Source organism: Convolutriloba macropyga, chromosome 8, assembly GCF_964194025.1.
Source record: "Convolutriloba macropyga chromosome 8, txConMacr16.3, whole genome shotgun sequence".
NCBI classification, from domain to species: Eukaryota; Metazoa; Xenacoelomorpha; order Acoela; family Convolutidae; genus Convolutriloba; species Convolutriloba macropyga.
The window spans coordinates 38,792,101-38,810,627 of NC_134475.1; the positions used below are offsets into that span (position 1 = coordinate 38,792,101).

The 18,527-nt window shown below is 37.3% G+C and overlaps 1 protein-coding gene across 1 annotated transcript in view; it reads left to right on the top strand.

Annotated features, from left to right (window-relative positions):
• LOC142344111 (uncharacterized) overlaps positions 1-17,868 on the top strand; it is a 35,117-nt gene extending 17,249 nt beyond the window's left edge. Inside the window, exons 2-3 of the mRNA XM_075395609.1 lie at positions 12,615-12,751; positions 17,583-17,868. Of these exons, the coding sequence (XP_075251724.1) occupies positions 12,615-12,751; positions 17,583-17,684 (239 nt within the window). The 3' untranslated portion in view covers positions 17,685-17,868. The remainder of the gene's footprint in view (positions 1-12,614; positions 12,752-17,582) is intronic.
• The last annotated feature ends 659 nt before the right edge of the window (positions 17,869-18,527 follow it).

The window sequence follows — 18,527 nt, forward strand, 5'->3', positions numbered from 1 at the left end:
CATACAAGAGTGGAAGAGGGGAAATAGCAGAGTAACAAATTAACGCTTGCTTCACCAACTTAAAATTTTTGGTTATTTTATTTTATCGATCTTCTGGGCAACAGAGTCCCCTCACTGTTGAGCGTAGTTAGAACTTCAGAAGGCGACAGTGGCGCTCCTGGTGGGCCTTGTTTCTTTGCTACTTTTGCTGTGGATTATTTTCTGATTTTTCAGAGAGCGTGCGATATTTTTCGTCGAAGAAATTGCTGTGAACGCTCCAAAAGCTGACTTGAGAAAGGTTTGATTATGTTTTGTTATCAATTGGTGAAGCGTTTTCCTTCACCAAGCTACGAAATTTTGGAAGATTGGCGTGAACATTATTTGAGCACTGGCATGAAGCTGGGATGAACGGAAAAAGAGATGATGAAGTGGTTGCCTACAAAACTGTGTGGTTGGGCTTTGAATGCAGTAAGTGATTTACCAAGAGGTTATTGGCGGTCGACTCCAGTGAAGTTAGCATGGACACTGACAGAGACGCTGTATCATTTCGATATACGATTGTCTGACAATCTCCTCTTTTATGAGCTACAATATGTTTCTTAGAGGGAAGCAGCAAGTAGAGCGGAATTCATTGAAACCACTGATACTGTAGCTCAGAGAACTCGACAGCACTCTTCTCAAAGGCAGGTGATTGATACAAGTAGAAGCGTTGACACTTCTTTAATGGATGAATTTCGGCTACACGTAGTAGTTGTAGAATAAGAGTTCCAGGTTGCGGTGATGAAGTGCAAACTGGACCTGAGGCAGAGTTTACGGAGGACATTTTTAGTCAAACAAATCAGAGCTAAGCGAATATGAAAACAGTGGCATCAGAGAACTTCCGTCAGAGGAAGAAATCATTGAGCGGAGTGTTGAGTCTTATGGACCAGATGAGCCTTACGCTATGGAAAAGGACTCTGTGCTGTCACCAGAGTCTGGGGAGCTAAGCGATGAACAGTCGGCTGATGACTATTTGTCTGAAAATATTTCGGATACAAAATTTTGGGTTGTAGAGGAACTTGATGTCAACGATGCGAGAAGCGAGTCAAGCTTTGCCTCGAGTTTGAACTCAGTGACATGCGATAATGTAACTGCATTAGCGATCAATTTTGGCGGTGGTGTTAAAGCTAGCAGAAATGATATGTTGGGAGCATGGGCCTTGATGAAATTAAAGACAGGAGGGTCGGACCAGAAGTTCTGCAAAGCCGCACACGTGGCTGATGAGACACAAATGTGTACAACTGAAAATACTGTGGACAATTTGGAGAATAGGACAACTTCAGGAGGTATTGATCGGCAGTTAGGGTCTGATACACAGAAAGGCCAAAACGATAAAGCAGCAGGTGACCGAAGTGATTTTGCACAGTTGGGAAAAGAGCTGCAGAAATGGGTGCAATCGCAATTGAATGAAAGTGAGCTTAATGGTATTGTTTTTGTCAAACCAACGGATGAGCATCAAGGGGAAAGTGCTGGAATTGACAGAACAGGGAAATCCAATCATAAGTCAATGGCTACAGTATTCCACAGTTGGGTTCTTGACGATCAACATCCTATGAGGGAGCAAACTAGTGGGTTTTTGATGGAAGCTGAGCAGAATGTGGAGAGAAGGATTGTATCGCAATTTCCGGATATTGCAAGGCTGTTGCTGGAGAATTGCTCGTTAAGCCGGAAATAGAGGTGGAGCCGTTTGGAAGCATCAAGACAGCAGTCATGGCTGGATTACAGAAGAAATGGTAGCTACTGAGGAAGAAGAGGCGGACATCCATTCAAGCATCAGAGGAAGAAGGTTTTCATGTACAGGTGCACGAGTGTATGGCGAGAGGGACGTTCAAAACTAACTTATTCAAGTTTTTTTACCCAATTGTTGCCTACATTGTATTAATCTAATTTATTAGGAAAATTTGATCAAGCACTATAGACTTAGGGATTTTTTTCAAAACAAATGACATAGGAAAATGTGTAAACTTAGTAAATCTAATTTTAGGATTTGTCTTTTTTACTTTATTAATTTTGGGGTTCCCGGGGAGGATGTTTGTCAGAGGCAGTAGAGTTTGATCAAAAATCAATGTTGATGAATTAGGTAGAATATGTTAAAATGGGAAATTGCGAAAGTGTTTTCGAAACTGATTTAATCAACCGCTATTCAAATTTTAGTGCAGTTAGTTTATATTAACCCGGAGCTAAACATAAGTGGTTCACTTCCGTAGGTCCACAGTTGTTAAAGTACGTAGGAGAAAGTTAATCGGGTCACAAGATAAGGGCTTGCAATTATTCGGGAGAATAATAATCTAGGAGGGAGGAGTGTAGTTGTCCTTAATTTTCATTAAAATGACACGGGAGATGGAGACGTTGGAGAAATCTGGGAGAATTCAGAAGTTTGAACACAGGAGAGGTTTTTTTGCAAGTGACAGTAAGTAGTTGATATAGTGGGACTAAGATTTAAGAGATTGAGAGTGAGTGTGAACTCTGGAAATTTGTAATTGCAAGACCAGTTGGGATACTGTGAGTTGTTTTGAATTAGTTCATTTGGGAAGTGAACCACGGATATTGGTAGTATTTTTGTAATTACTATTATAAATTGTCTTGAATTTGTCTTTTCCATTGATGTGCAAGTAGTTCTCTTACCTTTGTTATCCATATAACTAGAATTGATATTATGTGCCCCATTGTGAATTAACTTATTTCGAGGCAATCTAGTTTGCAACAGCATACAAGAGCGGAAGAGGGGAAAAAGCAGAGTAACAAACTAACGCTTGCTTCACCAACTTAAAACCTTTGGTTATTTTTATTTTATCGATCTTCTGGGCGACAGAGTCCCCTCACTGTTGAGCCTAGTTAGAAATTCAGAAGACGTCAGTGGCGCTCCTGGGGGGCCTTGTTTCTTTGCTACTTTTGCTGTGGATTATTTTCTGATTACTCAGAGAGCGTGCAATATTTTTCGTCGAAGAAATTGCTGTGAACGCTCCAAAAGCTGACTTGCTAAAGGTTTGATAACAATCGCCGAATTCTGTGTCATCAGTGGAAGTGAAGGGCATGGCGCAACCAAATTTTATCTCCTTCAAATAAAGTTGTTAGCGCTCCAAAACAATGGCGGCGGCAAGCATGGATTACACATGTGTCATCAAACACTCAATTAAAAACAAATGATTGGCAAATACAGTCTCAAGTACGCTTACGGCGTACTTGAGCCTGTTCATTACGAATTTTATGGCAAACATATGGTGCACGAAGGTGATCTTTTTAACAATTCAACATGCATAAAGCACGCATATAAACTAGGAAGTTAGAAACAGATGCGACTTCAGATAATTAACTTAAATATTGAAAAAAATTTTAAAGGCATAAAGCAATCATATACAATACAAATTAAAAGCAGATGTGACCTCAGATAAGAAACTAAACATTGATCACAATATATAACAACTGTTAAACGAAAACAGATGAAACCCTAGATAACAATCATTGGTACGCTCAAGTTAAAATTGTGTGTGTATGCTGGCTCAAAATTAAAAACAGATGTGACCCCCTAGCTTGCGTGAAACTATTGCAAAAGTTGTACACAGACATCCTGAGCTATAATTCGGTGGAACTCATATATGTGTTGAGTCAAATTAAAGTTTGTTTCCAGCAAAAACTTCGAATCTGTTCAACTGAATTCTTTTAAACGTAACTTTTAAGATGTCTGTTAAAATTCTTGCAGATTCCGAGCCTATTTGGGAAAGAATATTAGTTTATCAGACAGTTTATGAAATTTTTGTGGTTCTTATTCAACAACGAAAACAAGACGATGTGTGGCACGTTTACCATCACTGTCCTCTGTAGTAGTCCTTAATTTTCGTTAAAATGACATGGGAGAGGGAGACGTTGGAGAATTCAGGGAGAATTCAGAAGTTTGAACGCAAGTGACAGTAAGTAGTTGATATAGTGGGACTAAGATTTAGGAGATTGAGAGTGAGTGTGAACTCTGGAAATTTGTAATTGCAAGACCAGTTGGGATACTGTGAGTTGTTTTGAATTAGTTCATTTGGGAAGTGAACCACGGATATTGGTAGTATTTTTGTAATTACTATTATAAATTGTCTTGAATTTGTCTTTTCCATTGATGTGCAAGTAGTTCTCTTACCTTTGTTATCCATATAACTAGAATTGATATTACGAGCCCCATTGTGAATTAACTTATTTCAAGGCAATCTAATTTGCAACAGCATACAAGAGTGGAAGAGGGGAAATAGCAGAGTAACAAATTAACGCTTGCTTCACCAACTTAAAGCCTTTGGTTATTTTATTTTATCGGTCTTCTAGGCAACAGAGTCCCCTCACTGTTGAGCCTAGTTAGAAATTCAGAAGACGACATCCTCCTCCAAAGCTTCTTATAAATGCAATTGCCGCCCTTCCCGAGAAAAAACGAAATATCCGAAAGCAGTAATTTTACTTCTGGTGGCCACCTACCTGCAAAAGTGCTGCCAGCACTTCAAGATTGTAATATGGACACATTACTTGATGAAACAAAACGTATTTTCTACCGGAACAACTGTGACTGCGTACCTTTGTTTGAAAATCAATTCGGAGCTTATCAAGCCTGTGATGATCTTGGAAATTTGTGGGGGTTCAAAACTTCAGCGTCTTTACCAGACAGTACGATAACACTAGCTAGTTTACCCAAAACCCAAGCCCAACTGTTACGCCGACACCTAGCCAATCTCTCTTCGCTGGAATTCACAACAACAACCCTCAAAACAATTTCGATAACTATTACGAGAACGTTCGGTCCGGAACAACTTTTCAAACGCCAAAGCAAGAGGTTCTGAGCAACAGTTTTCAAAAACCCGCTTGTTCAGAAACTCCAAACGTTAGCGGTGCACAAAAAAGCGACGACCATAAAATTCTTTAATTGAGTTATTTGATTAAAATAACTTATTTAAAACTTGAAACTTTTTTTTCATATAAAAAACTGTTTCAATTTTGAGATGTTAAGTCGTGCGTGTGTGTGTGTTATACAAGTTACTTCGTTTCTTTTTTTTGAAGTTTTAGTACAATATTTTTTTATGTCTGTTTTGTGTTTCTATTCAAAACTTAGACAAAAATACAATTCAAGTAAGTGATCATGTTCGTACTTGTTCAGGGAAGATTTTCGCTTACCCCTATGACTCAAACAAAGATATTATTTTCCTAGCAGGCGTTCAAATACTGCAATCACTATGAAGTGTTTAGTTTTTGTGGTAATAATCCAGAATTAGACTTCCGAATCAAAAAAATTTGTAAACATCTGTTTGTTAAGCCTAAAGTTATACAGAATTAACATATTTTCTGTTTAAAAAATGTGTGCACGTTTTGGCTCAAAAGACCTGTTAATATTATGCCAAAACAGTAGCAGCATATGAACTCTGAAACCAAATTATAAATGGGAAAAATTGTCGAAAAATTGTACTCAATCAGAGATAAAATTCGGAAAATTGCACTTTAGAACCAAAATGTTGTCATTAGGCTTAGTTAAAAAAATTTTTAAGGTCCTATAGCAGCACCTCCTAGCTTTGGGCTCTCGTTCAACAGTGTAAAGAAAGCAGGTTTGTGAAAAAAAATTTGAAAAAATTGAAAAAAAAAAAATTTATTGTTAGATGACCTCTTACCATTGACCCCAAAAATTTTTGGGATGAAACTGATGGTACTGAGGTCCTCAGTACACTGTGTCCTACAAAACATCTCATCACGCTTGTCAAATTTAACTTAACCGTTACGCAGATAATTAGTGCCTAATTAACGGCTAAATAGTGACTAATTAACATAATTGCTAATAAAAGAAAGAAAAAAGTTGGATTTTTTTTACAGCAATGTCTTTGTGGGAACATGCTGGATGTTTTTGGTCATAAGCATCATGGCCAAAAAAATGTTTCCTTCACCAAATTCCAAAACATCTGGTCATCAATGTCACATTAACATTTGGCACTAGTTAGCATATGAAGTACCCTAAGGAAAGATGTTCGATCGCGTTTCTTTGCGCTTTTGCACATAGTGGGCCCACGGCATCAATTTTTCACCGAACACCTGTCATCGAAAAAGGCTTCAGAAAAAACACACATGTTTCTTTCATGTAATTGTCATTTACTGATATTGATTTATGATGATTGACAGAAAAAAAATTATTTTTTTGTTTTAGAGTTATTTTTCAGTGCATTCCTCTGTTTTTCGGCCCGAGGAGCAATTTTGCTCATCTCACTTGACAGCGTAGGACCACTCTAACAACCCTTTTTTAAGAGGTCTAAAAGGGCACTTTTTTGAAAATCTCAATGAAAGTAACATGTTTCTCCGCTTTTTGAAATGCATTTTTTTCAAGTGATTCACAGCAACAACGCTCGGTATGACCCCTCTGAGGGTATACTAGCACCTAGTTTTGAAATTGCAAAGTGTTCTACATCTCTTTTGCGTTGATTTTCAATAAAAATTCGAATAAAAAATTTTCCGCCAGTTTCAACCAATAAAGTTTGACGAATTCAAATATTTGAATTTGGCGCCCGCCAAACTACGTTGTTATACAGAGTGCCTTTCATGTTACACTCTTCGTAGCGAATGCAATTACCACAAATTCCGATACTAGTTTTCCGAATCATTCAATTCTTTCCTAAATTCAATTCAAGTTGTTATATTCAATCCAAGTTGTTATATTATATCGTCATGACTTTTGCTTGTCGGTATTGTGACTCTGTGCTGAGCGCCAGAGGAAATCGTTCTCGCCATGAAACAAAATTTCATTCAGACGAAATGAAATTACCAACTTATCACTGTTGTTTGCGTGAGTTTACATCTCGAAAAATGTCTGAAATGGAGCAACAGGTGCGAACTCAACATTCAAGGTTCACAAACTGTTGTCGGGTTGTCACCTCGGATTCAACAGTTCGCACCTCTATGCCCAACATGCAAGTTCAGTTCATTCAATTCCAGTCTTTGGTGCTGAGTTTGAACCTACTTAAACCCCCGATCAGTCAGCTTTTAATGGCACTCTACAATCCTACTCAATAGAACTCACGGATGACGAAATGGTGTTAGCAAGAGACCTCCAAGCGTTCTTGAAATTCAAACAGGAGCGAATTGATCAAAAATTATCAGCGGGCCCGCAAAAAGTTCAATTCTCAGCAGAACTGCAACTTCTCAAACAAAATCGAGAAACTGATGAAGTCGACGAGCGTAACCCCATCTTTGCTAACTCTCTGATGACTCCTCTGTACGCTGAAGGGCTTTCAAATGACAATTTTGTAGAAATGGTGGAAAAAAATGCACGCTGTGTTGTTCAACTTTGTTTCTTCTTGAAGTGGATGGTTGCTTGAAAAATCTCTTCGCGTCAAAATCAAGTTCGCCAAGTATAGAACGGCCAGCGGCTCGTCCTATATCGACTTACCGCCACATTCACAAAAATGCAACTCTCTCCTCAGCATACGGAACCATACAGACAACAACTGTTTCATTTACAGCTTTGTCGCAGCTTCCTATCTAAGGAGCAACTATTTTGAGGGAGCAGAAGGACGAAATGACTCTTTAAAGCTAACATCCCCCGAGTTTTATCAAAACATGTCATCACTTCAGCCTGCTGGTGAGTTCGCAATGCCCATGGGTTTCAATGACATTGATAAGTTCAAAACACTTAACGACATATTGGTTAACGTTTTCGGATTTGAAAACCGAGATCCGTTTCCAATGCGAGTGTCCAAGAATTCTACCTCAAGTCTCACTCTTGACATACGTTTTCTTTAGAGTGACAAACATCACTACGTTCTTATTAAGGACTTAACCAAGTTATTCTGTTTTATCAAGAACATAAAGCTCAGGTCAACTCTTCACCTCTGCCGGAATTTTCTTTACTTGTTTCACAAAGATGTTAAATAATTTAAAGATCATGTTGAAGCTTGGCTTAATAATACACCAGCTATTATTCGCATGCCAAAATCCAGCAACAATTTACACAAATTCAGCAATTGGTCTGCAACCTGGTTTGCTTTGCTGGTTATCTACTTCGATTTCGAATCCATTCTTCAGCCGGTAGCGTCCTGCCCAGCTAGTTCAGAGAATGCATCAACCCGATCAATTGAAATACATGAACCATGTGGACGTGCGATAGCAGTCATAGAGCATGGTAATTTGCAGCCCAAATTCAGTCATTTGGACAGCTGAGTCAATTGCATGCAAAATTTTGTGTAATTGATTCACAAGCTTGCTAAAGATATACACGAGCAGAAACGCAAATACCCGTTCTATCGCGGTGACCACTAAAATCTTCAGAAGACTGGAACAAAAAAATGTTGGATTTGCGAGAGTGAATTTCTGGAGAACGATGAAAGGGACTTAGATCATTGTCATTTTACCGGCAACTTTCTTGGATGGTCTCATCCTCAATGCGACAGAGCGAGGAGAAAGTCCAATTTCATTCCCTTTATTGCGCATAATATTCAAAATTATGACCTGCATCACATCTCTTTAAGTCTTCAAGAATGCGACCCACTGCAACAATCAAGGTGATACCATCCACTGATGAGAAATATAAAACAATTGTTAGGAGTGATAGTGGGCACTTTCAAGACGGCTAACAAAAAACTTGTACCTGTTTGCGTGTACTTGCGGTTTGCGGACTCCTACAAATTATTCAGTGGATCGTTAGAAAAATTGGTTGAAACGTTGCCCGATTCGGAAATTGCTATAATAGAGTCCATGTTTACCGATATTCCCCACATCAAACATCATCTTCTCAAACAGAAAGGGTATTACCCCTACTCATACATGAGCGACAGATTAAAGCTTGCAGATCAAGAGTTACCGCTACCTGAGATTTGGAATAACACTCTGGATAATGGGAAAATATCAATCAGCAGCCAGGAATTGGAAAAAGCAAAACATATGTGGGAGATATTCAAATGTAGAACTATGCAGCATTATCACGATTGCTGTCTGAAGCTGGATGTGGCGCTGCTTGCGTGCTGCTCAGAGTATTGTCAAAAGCTGAGCTACCAAACCTACAAGTTAGATGTAGCCCAATTCTTTACAGCACCAAATATGGCAAAGGACGCTGCACTGAGAATTACCAAAGCACGTGTGGAGTTAATCATGGCACGGGAACACTTACACATGATAAAGCTATCAGTGAGGGGCGGCATGACTTCAGTATTTGAAACGTGATACTTCAAAGCAAATAATCGGTATTTGAAGCCTGAAGAGCCATCTACGTTTGGATTCAGCGTACACGCTAACAATTCATACGGCGGTGTAATGCAAAAAAAATTTCCTCCCCATAGGCAACTTCTGATCCACAAATGAGGTATCGATCAGTGAAATACTGAATATGCCAACAAATTTGACCATTGGGTACTTCGTTGAGGTGGACCTTGAATACCCGGCAAGCATTCACGACCAACATAAAGATTATCCAGGTGCGCCCGTGAAGGAAACAATGTTAGATGCCTGGCTAAGCGAATTCCAAATCGACATAAAAGAGGGGTTCAGTATACCCCAGGCAAAGGTTTCCAAATTGCTGCAGACAGTGTAAGACAAGAAGCATTATGTTTTGCACTTCAAGTAACTACAACTATACGTTCAACTTGGAATGCGCATTACTAGGTTGCACCGCGTGCTACAATTCAATCACAAACATTGGCTGGAACCCTACATTACTTTTAACAGTAACTTGAGCAAGAGTGCAACAAATAAGGTGCAGGAAAACTACTACAAACTAATGAATAATTCGGTCTATGGGAAACCATAGAATCCAAAAGCGCCGCTTGAAAGTAGAAATAACTCGCAATGCTGAAAGAGCCAAAAAAGTGTCTAAATTCGCGTTTGAAAAATTCAAAATTTTTGGGGAAAACATGGCGGAAATGTGCTCGAAGCCAAAAATAAACTGGAACACACCAACAATTGTTGGTGCAAGCGTCCTCCACCTAGCAAAATTGTACATGTGCAGATTCCACTATTTTGTTATGCGGGCTAATTTCTCCTGTCAATTGCTCTACTCAGATACGGACAGTCTGCTTTACAAGGTGGAGTCAGACGATCTCTATTACGAACTGGAAAAGCGAACGCAGGATTTGAAAAATGAGTTCCACTTTTCCTCTTACCCTGATGGTTATGCACTCCATAATGATACAAAAAGTGCAAAGTCTTGAAAATTAAAAATGAATTTAGTGGGGACATTATTTCGGAATTCATCTACCTCAAACCCAAAATGTATTCTATAACGTCTAAGGCTTAGTATTATTTTTTTTTCACGCAAAAAGCTAACACTTTAACCTCTAGACAAAACTGTTAAATTTCAAGTTCATAAATGTTACCTCTTTCAGGTTGCCGTAAGATGTCAGCAAAAGGCGTCGCCAAAGCGGCACAAAGACTGCTGACCCATGAATAGTATAAAGATACGATGTTATCGTCAAAACCAATACGAGCACTTAACACCAGAATAACCTCGGAAAATCACGTCTTGAAAACAGTAACAGCTAATAAAGTTTCACTCTCTACTTTTGATAACAAGCGGTACATTTGTTTGGACGGTTTATCTACCCTTCCATTCGGACATTTTTCATTGCAATCATATGTAGAGAGCGATGGGGATAGTGATTCTCTAAGTTGGTTCGAGCCCAATCAATCGGACAGTCAAATAAGTTGGGATTTTAGCGAAGATAAACTAAGCGAACTGTTCAAAGACAGCCAAGTTGATGGGGACTTTGAGAGTAATGAATCACCTCCCCCCGGTAAAAGAATGCGCAAGTACTGCAGTGAGAGATTAATTCAACTACTGGACAATGCCAGTAGGATCCTGGACTGATTAACGCAAGCAATATCAGAGACGAAGACATCCCCGATGACCAACTAGTTTATATTGATAGACCTAGCAGCTCAGAAGAAGAGCCAAGTGTTTGGTCTCTGATTGATCATAAAGCCAGTAAAAATAGCGGCGAACAGTAGTTTCAACGTAAAATTCCTTTTCTAGTGCTTTTATACAGACTTTACTGTGTGTTGATTTCAATTTAAATAGAGTTGATTTTGTTTGGTGTGCTGCTTTCAAATTGAAAGGCCTTGGTTTAGATTTTAATAACAGTTTAATATATACGAAACTTGTTCTAGCCCTAGGTTCGCTAAACGGACGGCCAAAGAACAAAGTAGCGGCTATACATATATTTCCCCGCTCCGATTTATACCCTATTATCCCATGGTTAAGGATCATTCCATATTATCCCCATGCAATCATATACCCTATTATCATGAATAGGATTTATACCCTATAATCCCCATGGCATGATAACCCCCCCTTTCCTAGTGGGCTATATGAATACTACTGATGAGAAAATTAGAAGTTAGTTGAAAAATAATAGAAAAAAAAGATGGGGGTCGGGAAATAGCATACGATTGAATTCAAAAAGGAATAAACACAAATGGTTAGTTACTTAACATTTTGAATCACTGCCTGCAGGCGGAATAATCATTTAGCAAATACTTGCCAAAAGTAATCCGAAGTTTATTTGATAAAATTTTTTTGCATTGTGTTTGAAAGTTGCCAATCTGAACGATCGTTTTGGAACCAGACAACTATAGAATAGATAATTTTAAATTTTCTACTTGTTAGACACATATCATTTCCCATCTCTCTGACAGCATCTTCATAACATCAAAAACGCACAACAAATTGTTTTTCTAGTATGCCACTAGCATGTAACTTTTGAAAAAGCACAATGTTTTTGCGACACATTAACCATTGAATAGTTCTCAAATTAGGATTATTGACGTTTCTCTTGTTATGTTAGGTCATTTTGCTAGAGAAAACCTTTGGATTTACCTGCCAACTGAATTTGTGTCTGAGCAGTGATCTTTATTAAAAATTTGGTGCCTTTGAGTAAGAAAGTTCCGTAGAGTATTCCGCTGATTGATGTTAATATTAAGAGTATTGTCACAAAATTTTGAGGCTGAATTCAACATTTTCATAGAATCTAATTAAACTGTGGACCAAGTTAGACCACTTTTAAAAAAATGGCTTCATAATTTTCTCTACAGTGTACTGCTAGTTGGTTGTTAGATTTACGCTTAAAGTCATCTATTTTAAGGCCTGAGTTCATCATTTTTATCGAATCTATTGAATCGGCAGACCAAACTCCTGCACATTTTGAAACCTAGAAAAATATAGGCTTTCGTCAATTTTTCTCGTTACTTTTTTCCTAATGGTTTCAATCCCATAGCGCCCCACTCTCAACATCTAATCAGTAATTTTGATGCTAATTGAAAAACTATGCTAATTAACAATGGCTAAAACAAAATAACTTAACGAATAGATTATTAAATAGCGCAAATTTTCTAAACACGTACGTATACCCTAACCACGTAAATAAATGATCAACTGAGTATAGCAAAAATAGCTTTTAATAAAGGAAATCTGTTGATTAAATGTCATCCACATCGGGCCAGAAACCATCCCTCAACTGCGTCCCCCGTTTTAAACGGCACCACGAAGTATTTAATCATTCAGCTTTTTCATCGGCTAAAATCATAACGTCATATGTGATAGTATGGTTCTTAAATGGTCTTACAATGATAAATTGAAGAAATTATAATAATTTAAATTGCGTTTTTAGGTTGCAAATACGTGGTGGAGTACCACTCGAGGATGTTGAGAAAGTATCCCTTATTCCTAATAGCCAAATTAGCCGCACTACTCATTCTTACTTGGTTCTCTTTTGGAAGTATTGTTGGGGAGCCTACTGACAACCAGGTAAAATCATGTCCTCAAATATACCAACAAATCCTGATCGTCTAAGTAGTATATTAATTAGCCACATTAATCTCACACCCGTATTTATCTTCTCAGCCGGATATTTAGAGAAATCTTATTTTTTGTTAACAATCCAGAGAATTTGAATTGTATCGAGTCATGGTGATCTTCGGTATATTTTTTAATCGTTGAGGTGTCAGTGCCCGGGTCGACATGTCAGCACCGTTTCAACGCATTATTTTGTAAGAAGTGCGCTGAATGAGCTAATATTATGTAAGAAATGAGGTGAAATGCGCTGATTTTTCAAATTTTTCAGCGCAAAAATCTTACATAATTTTGCACTGAAATGCGCAGAAAATTTGTAAGAAATGTATTCGAATTTCAGCGCATTTCTTAAAATTATTTAGTGGACTTAAACACTTTTTGACATCTATTCCTTAATTTCGAACCATTTACTTTTCCTTATATAACAATTAACTTTTTCCTAAAAAATGCGCTGAAATGCGCTGAAAATATGTAAGAAATGCACTGAATTTTGAGCGCATTCCTTCCTAAACTGTCTATTGCTAAAAAATCAAACTAAATTGGAAGAATTTCAGGAATCAATGGCGCAGTCGATTGAGTGAAGACTACGGCACTGGAGAGCATGGTTCGACCCTCAGTGATTTCTATTTTTTGAAAGATCAGAGATTTCCAGCGCGTTTCTTGCAAAGTTTCAGCGCTTTTCAGCACAATTCAGCGCATTTTTATGTAGGGTTTTTGCCCTGAACTTTTTGGAAAATCAACACATCTCAGCGCTTTCTTACATAATTTTTCCCGACCTTGGTGAAACAGGTTGTAAAATCCAATTCTGCACGTGGAATACGATTGTTTAGGAGCATTTTAAAATCAGTTTTTTAGTTTTAACTAACTTTTTTCTGTTGACATGGTTGGTGCGTACTTTTCACATGCGGCGTTTTTGAGGCAATTTTTGTAGCGTGATTTTGTTATTCTATTTTCAGCTGCATTTTAAGGTATGTTATTGTTAAAGATTAGACCTACGTGACCACCAGCTCTGTTTTGTTTCAATATTATTTTTTTTTCTCAGCCTTGGCTGTGTCTGTTGACCTAATGGTTTCCAATCTTAGTTTTGACAGACTTCATTGACGTTCTATAGAGAGTAGGTGTGATCTCTTCAATTGTTCGCGCTTGTGGATAAGGGGTTTATGGCCGGAACATCCTTCGTATTTAAAAAAAAATAATTTAATTTATTACTGCTGCTGCGTTCGTTGTGCTTTTGCTCCTCTATCCTTTCTTTGTATTTATCATGCTTAGAAAAAAATTGCCGTACCAGGAGAATTCCGGTGGTTCGTGACCACCTTCTTTGCCCATATTTTACCGATCAAATGCACTTTTGGGATTATTTGAGTATATTTATTCGATATTTAGACGCTAATTTAATTATTTGGCTTTTTCGTAATTTTGCCGTTTTACAACCCTTTTTCAGCTGTTTGCATTCCTTTTAAAACAAATTAGTGGAAATCTTTTTGGTGGTTACCCTTTGAATTTACGTCAGTGAATTTAATTAGTTGTTCTGGACAACAGAAGTAGATTAAATTCAGCCAATTTTGGAGGCTGTTATTCAGAAGATTCAAAATTTGAAAAAACTCATAATTTTTGCCTTGGTTTGTCGTAATTTTTGTGCAAAAGTTTGCATCTCGTGTGAGTACTTAATGCATAATTAGGAACAGTAATCTAACGTTTCGCGGATACAATTTGATGTGAAGTCGCAATTTGTAGAGATTACCATAAAACGATTTAAAACATTACTCGTCTCAAATATCCTTAAGGACGCAGTTGGTCGGAAAAACAATCTGAATTAATTAGTCAAGATCAAAAATTGAAACCAAAAATGGAAATTGGAGAAATCTATAAAGCCCCTTTTAAGATTTCCGGTATAAAAACTTGGTTAAAATTGATCTTACCTATCAGGTCGAGCGTTTATGGGTTTTAGTACTAGTCACTCACTCTACCATTCTTTTTTACTAAGAAATGTAAATAGGCCTCAAAATGAAATTCAACTAAAATAGTTTTAAGCAAATTTTCAGTATCTTTGAGAAAAATATTTGTTCATGCGCGGCAATAAGATTTCTGATCTTCAGAGCTTTTTCCCTTGCATGCTTTTTTTTCTATCGCTTTGAAACAACAGCTTAAACAATTTCCTAATGAGGCATAATTGATAGAGAAGCTATAGTTCTTGGCAAATAGCGCCGTCAAAGTTTGAATTATTTTTTCAGAATATGATGGCAAATTTTTCAGTTTTACTTCTCAGTTTCCTTTTATTTTTTCGTTATTGCTTAGCCTCATTCGTTACAGCTCTCGCTGGTTGCTAATGAAACCTTTTTTTTTGAAAATTGTTAAAATGTCAGCAAAAACTTGAGAGTTACTCAATGTTTTTTATTTGATTTTCTATGTAGTTAACTTTATGACGGGCGCTAGTTTTTCTTGAGAAAAATATTTTCTGAGATTTTCACGCTTGGCTGCTTACGTTGTTCTTTTGCTTTCTGTTATCGTCAATTATGACAACTCTCATTGGCCTAATCTGGTGTATTTTGTTCTATTTTCAGCTGCAGTTTTGTTGTTAAAGATTATACCCGCGTGTCCGCCAGCTGTGTTTTGTTCCGATTTTATTCTTTTTTTAAATGTATTTCTTCATCCCTGAACGTGCATGTCAATCTATTTGTTTCCAATCTTTATTTTGACAGGTCTCATTGACGTTATATTGAGAGTAGATGCGATCTCTTTAGTTGTTCGTTTTTGTAGATATTGAGTTTATTACTGAAATATCATTGATTTTGAGAAAATTTTGTTATATTTCTTTTTGGTGCTGCGTTTGATGTTCTTTTTGCTATTCCATTCTTTGATTTTAGTTATCGTGCTTTGAAAAAATGTCAAAGTTTCAGGTAGTTTGTTAATACTCTTCCCGCCCATATTTTACCTATCAAATTGCACGTTTGGCACAAATTCAGTATAAATTTGATATTTAGGTGCTAATTTGCTAATTTCAGTTTTTTGTTATTCAGTTTTACAACCACTTTTCAGCTGTTTGTATTTTTTTGGAAACAATTTAAGTTGAAATGTTTTGGCGGTTACTCTTTGGATTGACGTCAATGATAATTAATTAGTTGTTGTGGACAAAGTATCTCAATTTCAGCCTTTTTTTAACCCCGAAATTTCAAAAGCCGGTTGTTATTATCATGAAAGTTTTTAATGTTACAGGCCAGTATTGGTTAAATGGTTTGAAACTTTAAGATAAATTTTTGCTTTGTTTTGTAGTAATTCTTTTGCAAAGTGTTGCAAATCGCGTGAGTAGTCACTGTAACTATCATTAGAAAATTTTCTAACGTTTCACGAATACAATTTGATGATAAGTCGCAGTTTGTAGAGATTAACACTGTGAAAACTAACAGTGTATTATTACTGCTTCTGTATTCAAAATTGGGACATCAGCGGTCCTCCTAGTGGATCTTGGCGTTCAACACTTTGGTTTCCAACACGCTAATTCAAAAACTACATATATTTTGAAAGCTACTAGTTCTGCATTTCTCTAATTTTCAAATACTACTTTTATGTGTTTGTCTGGCATTGTTCAATGGGTCTGCTGGTCAGGTAGAGTACTTATTAATGTTTCATTCAATTCAATGGATTGAAGAACTTGTCCTTTTACGTTTTTACTATTCAGTTTTTTTTCAAGATCTACTCGTACATTTTGAATTCAAGAACTGTTGACACGTTTTCATGATTGTTGAAGTAAATTTGAAGTGATTATTTTGGTTACGCCGAAACAGGTAGTGGAGCAAACAAGCGAATGCTTTTGCGGTGTGAAACTTTTTCTTTGTATTTTTGAAGTGCAGTGAGGAAACGGTGTTTGAATAACATTTCGCTTTCTCGGTACTGGTTTATTATTCACATGCAACACTTTGGGATTGATTTTTTGTAATTCTTTTAATTTTTTAATCTGATTGTTTTCTAAATGGTTTGCCCAATTCATTCATAGCCCATTCTGGGAAAAGTTTTTTGTTTAGTCAATAAAAATTCTGTGAATTGTGTCAGTTGTCCTGCTATTTTTTTTGTTGTCAGCATTTTGGCTGAAACATAAGACGTCACAATTTCCTCATATCTCCTTTTGGTTCACTTGTTCATGCAATTGACTTAATGGAGTGCATGACGTCATTTTTCACTCTTAGTGGAGTCAGCTTTTGTTCATTTGCGTAATTAATTTTTTGGTCGATTGACTTACCTCACTCTCACAAATGAATTCCTTACTTTCAAAGTGACTTTAAAAAATTGATTTAAAAGAAATAAGGTCAAGTGAGTGTTGAAAATAATTTACGAGCAGCTAACAGAAGCAGCAATAAGTTATACAGATTCTTAACCAAAATATAACGTATCAGCATTTAAGGAAAAATTTTCATTTTTGGTCTTAATTTTTAAATTTCTGCAGATCAACGAAGCTATCGCGGCTATTTTTTAAAAATCTGCCAGCTATGTTTCAATTCCAATAAATTTCTTATCATTTCTCTTATTCATTCTGACCTGTTGTCTATCGTTCCTGGCTTCTTAATTATGATCAAGTGAGAATGTAAGTACGAGTATAGATGTTCGCTTGTGTGTATCTGTGTGTGCGCCCGGGTGTGTGTACGTGTGTGTGTGTGTGTGTGTGTGTGTGTGTGTGTGTGTGTGTGTGTGTGTGTGTGTGTGTGTGTGTGCGTGTGTCGTGTGTGCGTGAAAGTGGGAATTGTGGCGTGGTGCGTATTAATATAAATATTTGAGTTGGGTTTGTGATGTTTAGGGGAATAACTACTACACACATGGAGACATAGCAGCTGACAAGAAGGAAGCAGCCAGTGATGACGACACACACGCTGACGAGGACGAAGATGACGACGCATAGACACTGACACAACAGACCACTCGACTATGTGGCATTGTGACACTGTGCAACACATCAATGAAGTGCATCAATTCGTCAATTCGGAGAAATTTTGGTTGACTTATATTGTAAATTTGCGTTCAAACATTATTGTTTGTAGATTCTTATAGCATGAAGTTAACCAGGTTGTCGTTTTGTTTTTTAACCAGATTGTTTTTTAGGCGTTTCAACTGAAAGAAGTCACTGTAAATTCCGTCACTCAGAGAAATGGCCTTCACACTAACTAAGTCAACTTTAATAGGCACACGCAGGCACATTCATACACAAATCGCGCACACAACCCCACCACCACCACCAACCCGCCCCGCCCTCCCCGTCCACCCATCTACCCGCATCTATCTCCCCCTTCTCTCACTGACAATTACCCCTCTTTCATCCCTAGACTTTTGGCCTCAGGTTTAATTCATATTACAAAGCTTCGCTTATTTTCCGGAGTATTTCGGCTATGTGATCTTTAGCTGAAGCATGTTTATTCATGACTTGAATATGACATATCTGTCTTTTCGTGCATTAAATAGAAAGAACAGCACGATCAAAATTAATCTAAGGCAAATTAGTTAGTCAGCTCTGGTAGCATTTTAGCATGTAAGGGAATCTTTTTCCTCGAGGTTGTGAGGAAAGCATTTCGTAAAGAAGCATTTAAAAAAGAGGTATTTACACAGCAATAAAGTTTTTTCTTGCAAATAGCAAAAACATAACTTTGGCGTTTCTGTTATTCGGTTATGAAAGCATGTAATTGCTTTCAAACGAGTTTTGCAGCAATCATATTAGTCCTGTGGTCGTTCTTTGCGAATTTTCGCTTGA